Source organism: Anoplopoma fimbria, chromosome 15 (genome assembly GCF_027596085.1).
Source record: "Anoplopoma fimbria isolate UVic2021 breed Golden Eagle Sablefish chromosome 15, Afim_UVic_2022, whole genome shotgun sequence".
In the NCBI taxonomy this organism is placed as follows: Eukaryota; Metazoa; Chordata; class Actinopteri; order Perciformes; family Anoplopomatidae; genus Anoplopoma; species Anoplopoma fimbria.
This window is the reverse complement of record NC_072463.1, coordinates 19,726,476-19,743,836: the sequence shown is the minus strand read 5'-3', so window position 1 is coordinate 19,743,836 and position 17,361 is coordinate 19,726,476. Positions and strand designations below refer to the sequence as shown.

The 17,361-nt window shown below is 44.0% G+C and overlaps 1 protein-coding gene across 1 annotated transcript in view; it reads left to right on the top strand.

Moving 5' to 3' along the window:
• The window catches only part of LOC129103134 (latent-transforming growth factor beta-binding protein 2-like), a 77,870-nt gene that overhangs the window by 36,366 nt on the left and 24,143 nt on the right, over window positions 1-17,361 (top strand). The window contains 12 exon segments of the mRNA XM_054613433.1: window positions 7,345-7,419; window positions 11,012-11,134; window positions 11,220-11,384; window positions 12,761-12,988; window positions 12,991-13,089; window positions 13,794-13,813; window positions 14,106-14,142; window positions 14,625-14,699; window positions 15,504-15,629; window positions 16,186-16,314; window positions 16,530-16,649; window positions 16,936-17,055. Of these exon segments, the coding sequence (XP_054469408.1) occupies window positions 7,345-7,419; window positions 11,012-11,134; window positions 11,220-11,384; window positions 12,761-12,988; window positions 12,991-13,089; window positions 13,794-13,813; window positions 14,106-14,142; window positions 14,625-14,699; window positions 15,504-15,629; window positions 16,186-16,314; window positions 16,530-16,649; window positions 16,936-17,055 (1,317 nt within the window).

Below are 17,361 nucleotides of genomic sequence, written 5' to 3'. Positions count from 1 at the left end.
TATTAATTTCTGTTGTGCGTCTGGTATGTTGATCTCTTGGTATTCTCGTGCAATTTTCTAAAACAACATGATGCAGCTGGGCTCTACTTCCATCGTGTTGGATATCAAGGTGTTTAGTCTGTGATGCCTGTTACATTCCTTAGCAGCAGTTGTTTATGCCTGGTGGATTATTACAGCATTTATCACAGGCCTAAACAAAACTGAAGACTGGTGAGGATTAGGACATAGCAGCCTTCATTAGAATCCTAAACTCCTCTGAGGTGGCTGTGTGACTCGGCCATACAATCCAATTGGAAAATTAAGCTGTTTTTCGCTTCCATAAAACCAAAACCTGGGAAGTGAATGAAAACACATTTAGCATGAAGATGAGAGCCTGGCAGGAGTGCCACCCAGCCTGCGGGCGGATTGAGCCAAAGTGGTCTTGAAAGAGGAAATGAACACTCGCAATTCAGCTGCTTCCCAACCAGAGCTGCGGTAGGTTTGAGAAACAGCAGCTGGGTGGTTGCACGGCGTAACCGCCAGGCAGGGTGGGTGGTGGCACCCTTCACTGTAGATGGAGACTCTCCCTTTGCCTGACAGCTCTGCGTGTTACATGGAGGGCAGGACTTGTGCAGGCTGGTGAGGGGCCTCATGGGAACCAGCTTTAGTCGCATATGGGGACAATTCATACATTACATGCAATCATATTACGGCCATGCCTGCAGATGTTAGTCGGCTGTCAAAGTCATCATACCCTGTTTAATGTCTGACTGGACCTTAATCAGAAGCAGACGTCATACCTCTATGTCTCCTCCATCTATCATAGCTGCCGATCCATTCTTTTCTCTCCCATTCTCTATCTCTCGGCATGCCAGATTCCATGCCAGATTCCATAAGTCCCCGGCATGATCTCTTTTGGCTCCCAGATGTTTTTCCCTGCTCCCTCCTTTGAAGTCTGTGGCAGAAACAGAGTGAATACCCCATTCGCTCATTTTTGTGGTAGTGTTGGGGGGCAGCATACTGTAAGCTTGGGGTCACAGGTCACACGCAGGCAGGGAAGAAAGGATAGAGAGAAAAATTGAAGTCAAAATTAAGTCATGTATGTCCCAGAAGTCTTGGAGGGAGCTTCAATAAGTGAAATGCTTTGAATTCCTCTGAGTGTTATTTTTCTCAGTATAGACACTTGGCTAGATGTTTCAGTTATATTTCCCCCTTACTTGCCGAGATGTATGCTTTCTTACGTGTTTGACAGGAAAGATATAAAAACTGGAGACAACGGTCCCTGAAAAATGATGCCGTCCTTTTTATTTCATAGTGAATGAGTCAGTTGTCGACTTGCAGTGTGGAGAACAGTCATACAGCTTTGTAAGAGTCTCATGTGTCTCTTGTTGAGTATGTGCCGATTTCATGAAAGCACAGTTTCTATTTAGGGGTGTAATGCTACCATTGGTCAGTTTATAGCAGGTTACAAAACGCACTGTTGACTGAAAGGAAGCAATGCTACTTTATTTTCTTTTAATACATTTATAGGTGACGCCAACATGACCACACTATGTTTACTTCAGAGACTATTCTCTTATTTTAGGACCATTCTGCCTCTACGTCACTGTCAATATATTTGCACCAGCCTTACTTAATATAGTGAAGGATACAGTATTCGATGGTATAATCAGCACAATATGTTATACAAATATAGACTCAAAATGTGTTCCTGTCTGGTAAGGTCTCTTTGAGAAGTCTGTGAAAGTGTGTATGTGAAGGAGGGCTGGCGTGATGGAGGCATGTATGCCACTGCATCCTATCCCAGTGGGTTGAATTTTTGATGCACAGGTCCATAATGAGCACATGACAGAAACTGAGAGGAAGTTTATTCTTCAAAAGCAAAGAAGCACCAGAATAGGGTCTTTTTTGTAACTCTGGGGATGATCTGAGGTCCCCTAAACCAACTGAAGGCCATTCAATGTGGCCCGAGTCCGACCCGTACTGCAGTGTTGGCATGACTCTCTATAATTGTGCTGGCAGCCCCTCCCTCACTGTGAGTTTCACAACTAATGGAATTCCACAAGCCGTTTGTCTCCCCATCTGTCATTGCTGGGCAGCTTCCCTCTTTGTGACATTCCCAGTTTGCGAGGCTGGGAGGCTTCCCAGGGAGCCAGATGAGACGTCCCTTGGGCCTAAAGTAACCACCACACCCACAGGAGCCTTGGCTTCCTCTAACTCTACGTACCTGGGTCATCAAGGTCATCATGATGTCACTGCCCTATATTTTTGCCCCGCCTTCTATCACATGTCTATCTGTAGGAGTTGCCGGTCTGCTCCCGTCCCCTCCATTTCTCTGTGTCTCTCTGTAACGAGGACACTATTCTTCATGAAGTTTAGATCTATTAAGTACGATGAGGCAAAGAAGGAGGGGGCCCACAGAGCTCCACAGATCTTCCCACATGAACTCATACTCTCCCAAATCTCTGTTCTATATCCCAGACATTAAATCTGACATCCATCGAGGGGCCAAATCCTGCGCTTAATACTTTTTTATTAGCGCTGATCAAACATGAATACTTGTTAATTACCAATGAAAACAAGGGATCGAATGAGTTCAGAAGTAGGCAGCGAGAGAACAGATGCATTGGAACAGCTCGGCAGCTTCTCATGGTGATCGGATAGAGACGTCACATATCTTTGACAGCATTTGATTCATTGATGTTGACTTAGTGTTATCCCTTCACAACAAGAATGATGGAATATATTAGCTTGGCAGCGGTGCGGCTAATCAGTGCTGAGCAGACCCAACCACTACAAGACGTAAATCCCAGTTAGAGGCAGATGGATTTGAAAATTGTGTTGCATTTCTTAATTGGATACAAGATTTTTATTGGGAATGTACCATGGCCTGCCTTCTTTTGGAACTAGCCCAGGCGGTTACTATACCACAGTAAATTGGAGATAATAGAGGGATGTGGGTCTGTTTTAAACGTATGTTTGATGTGGTTTCCATTGCCAATAGCATCTTGGAGAATTGGCGTTAAGCTAAATTTTCAAAGTACAAACAGAGATGCGTGAATCGTGAGGAACAATGAAAAGTATGTTCTGAGTAAAGTTTAATGTTGCAGGAAAATCAAATCATCTCCCAATCATAGCCTTTTGGTTGCTTCACATATGTCACGGGATGGTAATAGCAATAAGATGCAGCAACGCAGATTGGACTGTTAATGATTGAGCAAGTATCTTGTAGCTTGAACAGTTTTGTGTCCTTACTGATTAGCCCTTGCTTCACTGGCAGGGACACATTATTAACAGGGCATGTGATATGGACCGTGCCAGAATGGCAAATGTGGCTCGTGCCAAGGAGACCTTCTGTTTTCAAAGCAAATTACTTCCTTTTAAGCTGTTTGCTCCAATCAAGCATTGGCTCAAAGGCCAAGAAGAGACGGCTTTGCCATCTTAGAGACTAAAAGACTCAAAACTCTCTGTGGTGATTAAAGAGCTCTCTTTGCTCCTAGTTTTCTCTCAGCGGCACCAGTTTGTCCCGTGGCGGCATGTCAGAAAGTAAATTGCTGGAAAGGGTCCTGAGGAGGACTTGGCTTTGGTGTTGGTTGTTTTCCTATAGATTGGGCCCCAATGGAGTGGAAAGGAAGACGGTCTCCTGTTCCCGGCCTGTGGACGGCATCCATCCCTCTTACCTCCATCCTTTCGTCTCCCACGGGCTCTCAGGTTTTTCAGCCAGCTAAGAGGAGAAGCCCAACACTGAGGTTGCCTCCCAGGCAGATCCCTGGGGAAACTGGTGAAGGGCTCTGAGCTTTGTGATAGATGGACCAGACCTTTCAATCGTCTTAGTGGAACAGCCCCGGGCCGGGTGGTCTACAGAGTGATTGTACTAAATTAGCAATTGAAGATCTCTGTACAGCCACTGGCCCATCTGACCATAAACTCTCTCCGTTCTCAGCCTCTCCTGCCTTCTTCTCTCTTTACTTTCTCTCTGATTTTGCATAAGCTGTCCTTCCATTTGAATACCCTCAGCAGGGCCCTGTGGGGAGCAAATTTTACTTTCATGTTTAAAAAAGGGATTAATTCAGATTTAATTTAGGACAGCACCGTCTACCAGGAAGCTCCTTGGAATTTGAATTACACTTTCAGGTCAGGAAATTTGAGCAAATATTATTGAACAGTTGCCAGTGGAATGCTCAACACCATTGAATAGAGACGGACAAGAAATTAGTGAGGGGTGACAAAGTCTTTTGTTAAACAGGGCTAAATGGATACACAACAATTGGAAGCTTCTGTCTGTACCCTCAGTGGATACAGAGCAGTCTGGGTCTTCGGTCCTTGTAACCAAGGGTGACACTAATGATGCGCAGCTTGAGCTCACTCTTGCAAGCCACTGCCTGTGTAACTGCATGTTTTCTACGCAAGTGACTGTAGAAACAAGCATGAGAACAGACCCATAATTAAATCCTCTCAAGGATACGATAATTCTTAGCTTTTCGTACAATAACAAAAGTTACAGTGCCAAGTTGTCACCGATTTTTAGTTCTGCTCTTTTCTTGACTGTTCAGATAACAAGGTTCTGATTTACTGGTACAATAAACTAAGATTTGGACACAAACAGAGTGATTTATCAAACACAAAATGAATTGATAAATGAAACAGACAAGAATCTGTATCTTAAAATACATGCATCCTGCAAGGGGCAACCAGTATCTGATGTACTTATAGAGGGCTGTTGTCAACCCCTGTATACTGAGTTTCAGCATGTGGTTCTTAAACCTGACTGGAAAGAAATTGCTCTGAGGGAACAATAAAGAACTACTGAACTGAACTCTGACAACAAGCATTTTCAAATCCAGGAGGCAAATGAGGAAATGTTGAGCACAATAAACCAAATCAAATCCTGTGTGCAAATGAAGTTTTACGAACATATACTGTAAATATGTGGAAACATGCCAACTTTACATCACGTCATGTTTAATGTGCGGTACTTACATAGTTAGGTCTTAAAGCTGCTCAGGACTTTTACAACATCTCAATCTTTTCTCTCACGCCATTTTAAGACAGGCAGAGTTTTGAAATGTCTCGCAGATTCATGTTGTTTCTGACTGCAGAGGTCCTCACCTCCCTGCTAATAAGCTTTATTGAGACACCCGGACCTCCCCTACTGGGCTTCCCTTGGCATGTGCGCCCTGCTGTCACTCAGGCCAGACTTTCCCTGATCCCATCACTGCAGGAGGGCGAGCACACCGCCCTACCACAACAGCTCATTACTCAGAAACTTTGAAAGGGGGATTAGGAGGGTGAGGAGGACGATGAGGAGGTGGGCAGACAGGAACAGGGGCGTCACTTTGACACAGTTCCCCCTTTTTTCCTGTTGCCCCCTTCATGCTGACCCACTTCTGGTTTGTCAACCCTCAGGTACATTGACCCTGCCTGGTCCACTGGGTCACAGCAGGACCAAAACATAACTCAGCTTCCAGCACCGCGTTCCCAAAGCCTCCATGCGGCACACATTCCAGTCACTCCTGGGAAAATGACACAGACTCATGACTGATTGCTGTGTATTGACGGTAGATGTTTACAGGACTGTTGGGTTGGTATCCTGTACATATTGAAAGTTTCTGGCCACTTTGTTTGGAATCTCAACCCATAAGGTACCGAATTCTTTCCAAGAACCAACTTCGATAATGAATGACTGAGCTTCTGAGCACAGATTTGATTTAGATTTGATTTTACAAAGCAGATTCATTGTATGTGTTTTCTTATAATTTCTGTTGGCGTAGGTGGCTGATTTCGTCTTCTTTGGTTCTGCTTGCCTGCAGTCAGGCATCCAAACAGTCATTTACATCAGACTGGAGCTCCTTTCAGTCACACATCTCAACACTTTGGTTTTTATGGAGCTTTGGTCACATACTGAGCAACTTGTCTCTCTTTCCCAGTGCACTCTGCCAGGGGAAGAGATGTGTTTTCTTAGCTGGCAGGGTCTGTGACTGTAGTTTCTTGCATACGTCACCTCTGTTTTCAACCCAACGTCGCTGTGGCAGCGAATTCAAAGTGTGGTACATTGGTGAAATCTTGTTTTTTCTGGCCATGGTTAAAACCCAAAGATTGTTATCACTGTCATTTGTTCCTTTACTCTGGAAATGTTGGTTGCCATGATTATTCTCTTCGTTTACTCTCATTGGATAATGCAAGTAAAAACGGATGCAAAGTCGTAGTCCACCATTATTTTTAATTATATCTTTTAAAATCTTGGCAGAAACAACATTATTCCAGTGTATTTATGTGCTCAAGAGAATCACGGCTATCAGGATTAGAAAGCAATATAAAGCACAGTTCAACCATCATTGCTTTTAGTTGTCTGATTTATGACTGTAATTTGAACAGGCTGTAACAGTGAGAAACAGTTCCGTCATGCTAATAAGCATGTCGTTATTCTTAAAGTTTTCTTCACCCAAACACACATTTTTCCCTCCAAAATCAGAGGTTGGATCATCTCCTTTCAACATGATATGAAACAAAATATTTCATCTCAGTTTGTGTCATGGAAAGATCTGCTACTAATAATCACCCTGTCTCTCTCTCTCTCTCTCTCTCTCTCTTTCTGTCAAACACTCAGATACAGACACACTCAAACACAAACAGACTTTTTTCTTGGCCATGTGATAGTCACATTGACCTCTCTGTACATTAATGTAGCATGCGGGTGCCTGACTACGTGCCGAATGAGTAATATCATAATGTTTTCAGGCCTCTGTCACTATGGCCACACTGGGTTACTTACTGCAGCACTTCTGTGAACCTGTAATGTACACACCTGAAGCACACAGCATATGATTTCCAATGCTTTGGGGAAAACAAGCCAGAAGAAGTTTTGAGCCAATCACCTTCCTGTGGGCCGTACATTTATCGTCCTTCCAAGTGTGCACAGTAAAGCATTAGTCTCTTGTTTAAGTGGATTCGCACTGCGGTTGATGATAAAGGTCAGGTCTGTCACGTAGGCTTCCTCAACATATTTATGATGTAAGCACTTCCTTCATCTGTCCCTTGGGGTTGAGAAGAGTTATAGGTCATATGATTATAAATGACGTACATTGTTTTCCTTACATTTTGCTGGATGGCAGTGCTGTCTTATAAACCTGGTTGATGGGTATCCATTCCCATACACTCACTCTGGAGTCCCACGGGGCCCAGCTGTGGGTCCCCTCATTTTTCCTCTTGCCAAGACGCTCACATCTGTAAGTTATATGGTCCCTTCCTTAAGCCAGGCTCCTCTTCTCCCCCTGCGTGATGGATGCAATGCTTTGTGACAGAAAGGCTCGGCGCTCACAGATCTTTTTGCTCTCCTAAAGCTGTGCTTTCTCTCTCTGTTTGCAGCATATGCAGTGATCGCAAACGGACAAGTGGAATGTCCCAAAGGTTTTAAACGAATGAATCTCACACACTGTCAAGGTAAGCTTTAAAATATGTTGATGAATGTGTGAAAGGTTCAGTATGTTCTGAATGTTATCATATGATTTAACCCACTGCATATTTTAATATGTAGCTTACCCACAACAAAAACGTAGCTTATATTAAATTTAATGGCAAGGACTGATAAAAAACGTACTGCCCATATGTTACCATGCATACATGGACCCCTGTGGACCCCTATAAAAGTATTGCTTGCTGTACATCTGGCCCCTATGGGAACCAGGTCAAGACTACAATTAGCCTTGGTCCAGGGTCACAGTTCAGCAGCCAATAAGCACCTGCGGCTGCTGTTTTAATTGGCCTTTAGTGTTCTCAGTTGATAATGGTACAGCAGGCTGCGATTATGTTAAATATGGCTCTCTGAGTATTTTGGTCTAGTTGAAGACCTGTTTGTTGCTCAGCCTCCCTATTTATGACAGCAGAGAAAACCTGTATAACTGCTAGCTCCACCAGCCATCTGTATGAACAACTGTTCCCAAGCATACACTGTATTTTCCTCTATTGCAGCATCCCAGAGGTGTCTTGTTGACAGCTGGCTGAAGCCACCCACAGTGTCAACTCTGTAGACAATCTCCCACGAGAGAATTCAGACTGTTTATATTTGCTGGTGTTAGTATACAGCACTGGAATTAGTTCAAATAAACAAATAAACCGCGGCTGAAAGACACAGGAAAAATGCACTGCTTAATCTCTGAACACTGCAACTGACGCTGATACTTTCAATAACAAAATGCAGCTTTTCTGACACTCTACCTGAGCTGTGTCAATGACTTGATTCATGGTGTCATGATCCAAAGGACCACGCTTACTGAAGCACAATGGAGTGAAACAACATAATGGTCCAGTGGATAGCTTAGACTGCGTTCATTTTCTCATCCACTGGTTCAGCAAGTTCATCATGTTTTCTGATACACGCAGTGCAACACTATTAGCTCACGGATGTTTTCAGGTAATGCCTGAGCTGGGGAACATATTTGAATAGAAATACAGACATGTGGACAAGGACACATTTATTTTCCAACAGTGTGTCAACAAGCCAAAACATGTGGAAATGTATCTTTCTATTATTCATACTTTTCTTTTTTGATTGTTTCAAGATGTTCCTCCCCCTTCAGTCGCTCATTTCTTGAGTTCCAAAAACGGTTACCCACAATATTTACTGGAGCGCTTTAAACTCTCTGTCCCGTTCAGCTGCTGCTCCATTCCCCTAAATTATTTCTAATTTCAGGTTTCACAGTAACTGCCAGGGAGTAAAAACCTGCTTTTTCTGTGATTTTGTCATTATTATCAGGATGGCGTCCAGCTTGCTAAACTGGGGCTCCCAGTCTGGGCTGTTTATAGTGTATTTTATTGGAATAACGCAGAGCTTGTCTCATATTCGGTAATAGGCATAATTTACTGCTTGCATCCCCCTGACCCTTCAGTGACGTTCACGCTAAGATAAGATGCCCCATCAGAGCCACGCAATGCTCTCTGAATTCAGACGATTCCTTATTTTCAGAAGCTGCTTCTCAGAAACTAGTTCTGCTGAGTTGGCCATTTGTAACTGTACTGGTTAGATGAATGGCATATATAGATGCAGACTGTGTTGTGGGTGGTAAACCGGTGCCGGGAGCAGGTCATATTACTCATAGACCACTTTAAAAAGGAGATGATGGAAGTCTTACGTAACTCTCCTGACATTTTGGGTCAACTTAATAAGAGTTACTAACAAATTTAAAACACTGACATTTGGAATTTGTCGTATTGAATACTGCAACAGGTTGGGGCCTCTATATATTAGGTTATACAGCAGGAATTTGCTTGTGAAAATGTACTTTTCTCAGTAATGGCTGCTTTGGCTGTATTTTGAGAATGCGCATTCCCTCTACTCACAGTTTCTGAACAGATGCCTTTCTGGCCCCATAAGTTATGTCTGGTTTGAGACTTCCAAAGTAGTCACTAGGTACTCCCTTCAGCCATAACAGCCAATACATATTAAAGAAGGTAATGCAGCCAATTTCCTTTACAGTGTCTGCCGGTGTTTATGTGAGTATTGTTTTTTCCAGAAGTCATAAGTGGCTAAGGTCAAGTAAGGTCGCAGCAGACTGGCTGACACTTAATGCAGTTTGGAGACTCAGATGTATGGAAGTCATCCAAATGTATCACTAGACGCTAAAAACAACCATGTCAACTAGAGCAACCGAGCATAGATTAAAAATAGGTGTTGAGATTAGTGTTGATCATGACAGGTTGTCATGGATGTCAGTTTCAATCACAATCAACCCACAGGCAGACTGTAACAATAGCACTAATCTGGGACTCCAAACCAAACCATGGATTAAAGGCCCCATGTGATGAAGGCTGAGCCCAACGCTGACCTGAACTCTGACCAGATAGCATGCTGCTTAAACTAAACCCAGCTCCCACAGTACCTGTACAAGAATACTGTTGTCCCCACCTCTGTAAAGTGTGTATATCAGCACAGGCTGGCATGGCGTCTGTGGTCTGCTTCATTGTCTTCACAGTGTGTGCCTCATCCTTGCTCATCCAAACAGGTCGCTTTTACTAACAGAGACACAGGCCTGTTTACGTTGTCATAACATAGGGGAAAAAAGGGCAACAGGGATAGAAAAGAAGAAACAACTAAAATAACATTGAGGCATTCTCTAGATTTGCTTCAGTACACATAATTTATTGACCTCAATCCCTTGTAAACTCACTTTTTCCAGCAGGAAGCAAAACAAGAAAACAAGAGCGGATTAATTAGAATTGGGAAAATCTGTGGTGGCAGGCTGTCGGTTCCAGTCATCAAAGCAATGGGAAAAGACCTAATGATGTACTCTTTGTTTAACACGGTAGAACAACAAACTCTGCCTGGTCCCAGTGTGCTCGCAATCGCATGACTAAGCGCCTGAAATATGTCCCCCTATGCTCCTGGCACATTAACTGGCTTGCTTGCCTGCATTTGGCTTACTGACTCCTGGCGCTGTTGGAGCAATAAGAAAACTCCACTGGTCACTGTATCGCTCCAGCACACGGTGCAGAAGTCAGAAAGGGAAAAATTGACGTAAGTGAGGGATGCTGTGACTTCATTGAACACTGAGGAAGATAATAATCTAAAACATTCTTCCCTGTGATTGTCCAGATTTTAAAGTCAAGGCTATCACAGCCATGAGAGTTTATAATATCTTGCAATTAGAAGTGTATTCTGGTTTACAGTGGTCATATTTATTATATGCTTCCCTCATGTCATCACTCCTCCTTGCTTTCATACAATTGTGAAACTTGAAATATACCATATTTCAACACCTCCCAGCAGCTGGCGGTTTTTGAATACATGATCCTTTGCAATATTTTGTCACCTTTTAAGGTGTGAATGCTTACATCATCCTTAAAAGCCTTACATCATCGCTGCTGGTCTGTGAGTATGAAGGCTCTGCCTCTGTATACTCAACGAGAAAAACTGTAGAACAAATCAGTTTTATATTGGATTGTTTTTTGCTTGTCTGAGGAAAAACATGACTTCATGATATTTCCATAATGCGAATGGACGAGATTCTCCATGACTGACGTACTCCATCTTTCACAGATATCAACGAGTGCCTGTTGCCCGGGCTCTGTAAGAACGCTGAATGTCTCAACAACAGAGGAAGCTACAGGTGCACGTGTAAACCAGGCTTCTTGTTGGATGCTGACAGGAGCCATTGTGTCTGTAAGTATCACTATTAAATTAAGGCTGTGGTCATTCTCTCATGTTTTGCACTGGAATAAGGAGGACCCATCGCTTCTCTCCCTAGCGGACAAGGCTGTGTCTGACCAGAGGGCATTCTGCTACCGGTCGGTATCAGTGGGCACATGCTCCCTGCAGCTACCTCAACACATCACCAAGCAGATCTGCTGCTGTAGCCGCGTGGGCAAGGCCTGGGGCCCCGGGTGTGATCGCTGTCCTTTGCCGGGATCAGGTACAGCCTCCGAAAGTGACTCTGCTGCCGCATTTGTGCCAAATTCCCTACACACCACACTGTTTAAATATAAGACTTATTTCCTCGTCCATCTGCACGGAAAACACTTTTGCAGATATAGAATGTCACATGTAATATTTTGCAAGGGCTAGCAATGGTAATGAAAGTCCAGGCACATGATGTTTACCACTCAGTCACCATTTTGCTCTTTGCCAGGCTTGTACAGCAGTTCAAAATAACCAAATGTTCCTGGAGAGGACCAAAAACATTACAGTTTTCATATTTTGGAAGCTGCATAATAGTGGGAGTCCGTCTTGTGTTATCACTCCAACCCTCAGAGAGAAACCCCACGAATAGGCCGGCAAAGCTTCACAGCAGAAATAAACAGCTTGGCCAAGTGAAACATGGGAAGTAGTTGTCATCTTTTTTTTTTTTTCATACCGATCTAATCTTCAAAGTCTCTGAGGGAAACAGGCTGGTTTTATGGAGTGTCTGTACTGGCCAGTGATTCATAGGGATTGCCATAGATCAGATATCACAGACACAGACCTCCATGGTGCTGTTCAGCCAGGACCGACACAGTACACAGACACACAGCCTTTGATTATTTCAGAAACTGGCTTTTGTATGGCCTGTCAAGCTGTTAGAGCCATGTTCTGAACCAAGCAGCCAGGCCCATTACTTGTGACTTGGTAACATGAGCCGGTGGACTTTCATTCGATATTTACTGCAGTTCCTCTGATGCGGATCCTGATCATATGTAGCCCAAATTTCCCACCACTTTAAATTCATCATTCAGTAGCCTATCATATCAACATTTTCCTGCATTTACAGCGACCACATATCTGTCATTACTCATATCTCTATTCCAGACTCTTTTGCCGTAGAGTTGCTGGTTACAGGTCAGGTAGGGGACACAGTGCTTTCTCACTTGTAATGGATTCACCATTGCTGAGGTTTGTTGGGCTCCGACACAAAGAGGTGCAGACTCCGTCCTTTTATGTAGCACGCCAATCCTCCATTAGACTCTCCCTCACATGCCTCTACACAAAAGAGTTCAAAGGTCAGTCAGTATTACACGATCCTCTACTTCCTCCACTGGCATAGCTGTGTCTGTTTGAGTGTGCAGATATCCCCCAAACTTTCCAAATCCCCTTGCTGGTAGCCCTCTGTGACAGCTGTCACCGGCCTGCCAGCTAGCTAGTTCTGCGGCAAGAGCCGAAATCCGACCCCCTCATTCACAGCACAGCATGCTCAACATAACAATATTACACGGATGGCTTATGGTATTGCTCTGAATATCAGACCGAAATATGAGCCACAATTAAACTTTGTTTAATTCTGTTGTTTGCTGCTATGTGTTTCCTACCCTGCAGACCATTTCAAGGAGATCTGCCCAGCTGGTCATGGATACACCTACTCGCGCTCTGATGTGCAGATTTCTGTGACACAGCTGGGGGAAGAGGAACTGCAGAGCACAGGAGTGTCATGGGAGGAGCAAAGCCCCAATTTCCCTCAACCTCCATCCTCCCAGCCCTGGCTGCCCCAACCTAGCAGGCCACAATATCCCAGCTACCCACAGACGCCACAAGTACCCCAATACCCGAGTACCCTGAGACACCACAAGCACCCCGGTACCCTCTGACTCCACAGCAGCCTCTCCATCCTTCTCACCCAGCCAGAGAGACACCTATGCAGCCAGAGGGTGAGAATAAAATGCTCGGTACATTAAATCTCTGCCAAGCTGACGGTAAATTATAGTATGCACTTTTGTTGTCCAAACATGGTGTTCACTTTTGCCACAACACATGGCATATACACTGCAGGGAAGCTGAGTAAAGCACTATCAGATTTTATTTTCTACAGGATGCAAATGGATCAACTTTTTTATCAACAGGACGTTTTTATCTCAATATATAAATACATGCTTGATCCAACAGTTAACATATTTTGAGTAGTACTTAAGTCCCCCCTATCCATCAAAGTGAAACCCATTTGAGCATCACAGAAATGCACACAAGTAATCCACATGGGCCATACATCTAAATCCTCAGGATTTCCTGTAAATGTATCTTCCTGATTTAATGCGTTTGAAATGCTTTATTGGCAAAGCTCAGACATCTTGATTTATATGAGGAGACCATTGTGTAAATATTTAGGGATGTTTGTCTTCATTATTAGAGATATCTTTTTCCCTGTCTCTCATCACATTTTTCCATGGCCAGTAGTCTAAGCAATAAGCTTTGTTCTATTAGAAATAAAGACTTCCAAAGCTGCGAGCGAAGTCTCTAAAGAGAACATGGGCTGCTGTGTATTTTGATTGTAGCCATAATGGTACTCGTTAATGCGAACAGAATGGCAACTTTTTGCTACTGATAAACTTTTCTTCTTCTTTCTGTCTCGTTGCAGATGTGGAAATTCTGAGCCCGGTAAGTTCCTCCTCCCTGTCAACCTCTTTGGCACATATTTTTGAAATGTTTATCTTAGAACGATATGCTCTAGCTATCTCAGCTGGAGGGTTTGTTATGATTATATAACTTATTCAGACCACATTTTGGTAGATACACACACCTAAAGCGTCTGCTAAATGACTGTAATGTAATGTAATGTAATGTAATTAACACAGAATACACCAACAAAAGCAGACCTACTGTATGACCATGAATATGGTAATGAAATGTAACACAAATCTTTAACATGTAATATTTGCTTGTTTTCTAGCCAGCTGTTGTGACCGACTCACCACTGACATATCCAGGTATTTGACTATTGGCTTTAATCGTACAGAATCATACAATTCTACCTGTTCACTGTCAACAAGTGCCACAATGCTGATATTTCATGCCCCTTGTGGTTTGACTTAGCATGTCGAAGCTTAAAGGCCAATTTTCAGTCAGGCACAGTCATGTGATGTGTTTTCTATAAATTTTTACTCTGGTGGCGGTCTCGATTCTGCCCTCACGCCAGCGAAAACATTGACATTAAAGTCTGAAGTTTGACAACGTTCAATGAGTCAACTTGATTTATTTTGGTCCTTTTACTGTTTTTAGGCTGGAGGAAAGCGTAGATCGTTTATATATATATATATAGCTGCCCAGTGAGTGACAGCTGAGGCAGTAGTGGTTGGGAAAACCAGGCAGTGTCTCGTTTAGCTTGTAGACAACGAGAATTTATTATGTGTCACAGTGTTAGTGGTTCACAGTGTTTTTGCACTCACCCGGTCTCGATCTGTCATCACAGAGGCTTCTCCAGACTCCGCCATCATCAACCTGAGGCCAGATTCAGAGGACACAACCCACACAGACTCAGCTAAAGGTAAAACATACATTAGAAGACACATATTGAACGCCTGAGCTTTCTTTAAAAACTGGATCTAAAATCCCCAATGTCTAATTGACAGGTGGGTAGGTCGACCATGCACAAAAGCAGCACAGAGCTGCTGTGCTGCTTTTGTGCTGGCAGACATCTGTGCAACTCGTAAGACATTTTTTCAGGCTTACCCATAGTTAAACCGAGGAGAGCTTGTATTATGTTTTTATTTGACCCCTTTTCTCAGAGCCAATTTGGCTTGAAGATGCTGTTCTGCACAGAGGGTGAGAGGGCGAGAGAACAAGAGTGTGCCTCTTAAAAGGGGAAGACACAGGCAAGATAGAAAAATAGAGCAGGAGTGGACTACAGGGTTAAAGTGTGTATTGGGGTTTCAGAGAGAGTGAGAGGAAGAGGATAATTTACAGTAATCCTATAGAGAAAGACATAGTTTACTGAGGTTTCTCTTCCTTAACAAAACACAGGGGCCCAGTTCACTGTCTGTTTTACCACAGTCCATTTGGACAGAAAAACACAAAAAAAACACCAATGTCAGGCTCTATTGTGCATGACCTGCTTCTCACTGACCCCTTTGTAAGAGCTCCATACCACCTGTTAGAACACTATAGTGCTGTAAAACCAGTCCTCTCATCCAAGACCTCACCTATAAAACAGCAAGACTGGCTTCCATGGAAAACAACATGTGTTAGTGGAATGCAGTTTTTTTACGGTGCCTGTAAGGTTACGTAACCCTTGGTCAAAAATATTCTTGTCCCCCTTATGAGTTATGCACATCTCTTTGGCTTTTTGTAGGTATTGACAAGTGTGCCATCGCCCCCGCCATATGTGGCCCTGGTAGATGTATTCCTGTGCAGACCGGCTATACCTGCAACTGCGAGCCGGGGTTCAAGCTCAGCGCACTGCAGACCAACTGCATTGGTAAGTAACAATGGGAGAGAGGGAGAGAGTGAAGGAGAGAGAGGGAGATAGACGGAGATAGACAGGGGTAACAGTGGGACACTCAAAGGGAAGGAGGGGCATACAAACACACACATGCCACTGACACCAGAGGCCCCGGCGGCTCTGTCTATCATCGTCTCTGCGCAAGCAAGTCCTCAACACCAAACATTACACGGCACAGAAGCCTCGAGAAATGAAGCGGGCCAAAATGAAAGAGATCAGTTTGTTTATGTTGACCTGTTCCGTGAAGCCTGACAACGGCGTACAGGCCATCCAAAGAGCTGCCACGCCGCTGTGATCCCTTACCTCACGGTGAAGGCCTTGGCTGCAGCCTCTGCTCTACTCAGCTGGGCTCTGGTCCATCACTGAGGAATGTCTGCACAGTAGAAGAGCACCACAGTCAGGGCTAGGAAAGTGTACAGTCTCTGCTGGTGGAATGGAACTGAAATGTAATGTCACATTTGATCTAAGGTTGTCACCTTCTCTGTCTTCTGCCTCCTCTTCTCTTACTTTCTTCCCCTGTCTACCATTTCAGATGTGAATGAATGTGACGAGGACCCATGTGAAGGGAAGGGCCACTGTTTAAACAGCTATGGCTCCTATACCTGTCAATGCCACAGCGGCTACAGCCAGGTGATCACCCAGAACAGGAAGTTCTGTCAAGGTGAGACACAACCCAAATGACAGCAGGAGACATAATGTTTCCCATGGATGAAAGCCACCACTGGTTGCTGTTGGCTCTCAGACTCTCTGCTAGAGCACCGCAAGTTCTCGTCTGTCAGCGCTGTTCATTTAAAATGCATCCTGCCCTAATGAATGCTGTGGAGCACAATAGTCACTTTCTTTTCCATTCTCCTTGTTTTTCATTCAAACTGGCAGACATTAATGAGTGCAGCATGCCCAACAAGTGCCAGAATGGCAAATGCGTCAACACAGACGGATCTTACACCTGTGAATGCAGCAGTGGCTACGCCAAGTCTTGGAGGGGCCAATGCGAAGGTGAAATGCATGCACAAGCGCCTACGCACACATTCAGTTCATATAACAGCCCAGTCCTACCCAGGCCTATTTGTTTGCTGCCATGAGTTGATGTGTAGCTCGGTAACAAAACACATGTATTTTCCTCTAGTTAAAGCCAGGAAAAAAACTATGCTCATTCTGTGACGGAGGGATTGTGTGTTTGTACATATTATCATTCGACACCCCCTTTCTCCCATGAGTGTGCACATTGTTTTACTAACAACCAATTCAAATTGTTATATGTCCCACCCTCCCCCCGGAGCAGATGTAGATGAGTGCAGAGATCCCAGCTCCTGTCCCAACGGTGTCTGCGTCAACACTCTTGGCTCCTTCCAGTGCCAGGCCTGCGGCCCGGGGTTAAGGCCTGTTGATGAAAGATGTGTGGGTAAGACAACCCCACACCTGATCATAGCAGCAGCACCACCCAAACTCTTAAGGGTGTTTCCGACCGCTGCATGGAAAAAAGATGGGTTTCCCTCTTACGTTGTAAAAGCTTCCTGTATTAGGTAACATTTACAAAGAAAAAAGCTGCTGCTCCCAGTTGGCATCGCCAAAAAATAACCAAGGTGTCATGGCAACACGCCATGTCATTATGACTTGCTGACAGCGTATGATGCAGTACAGTTCACCAAATAGCACAAGCTGAATTAGTTTTACTGAATTGCGTTTTTTTCGCTCACAAAGGCTCGCT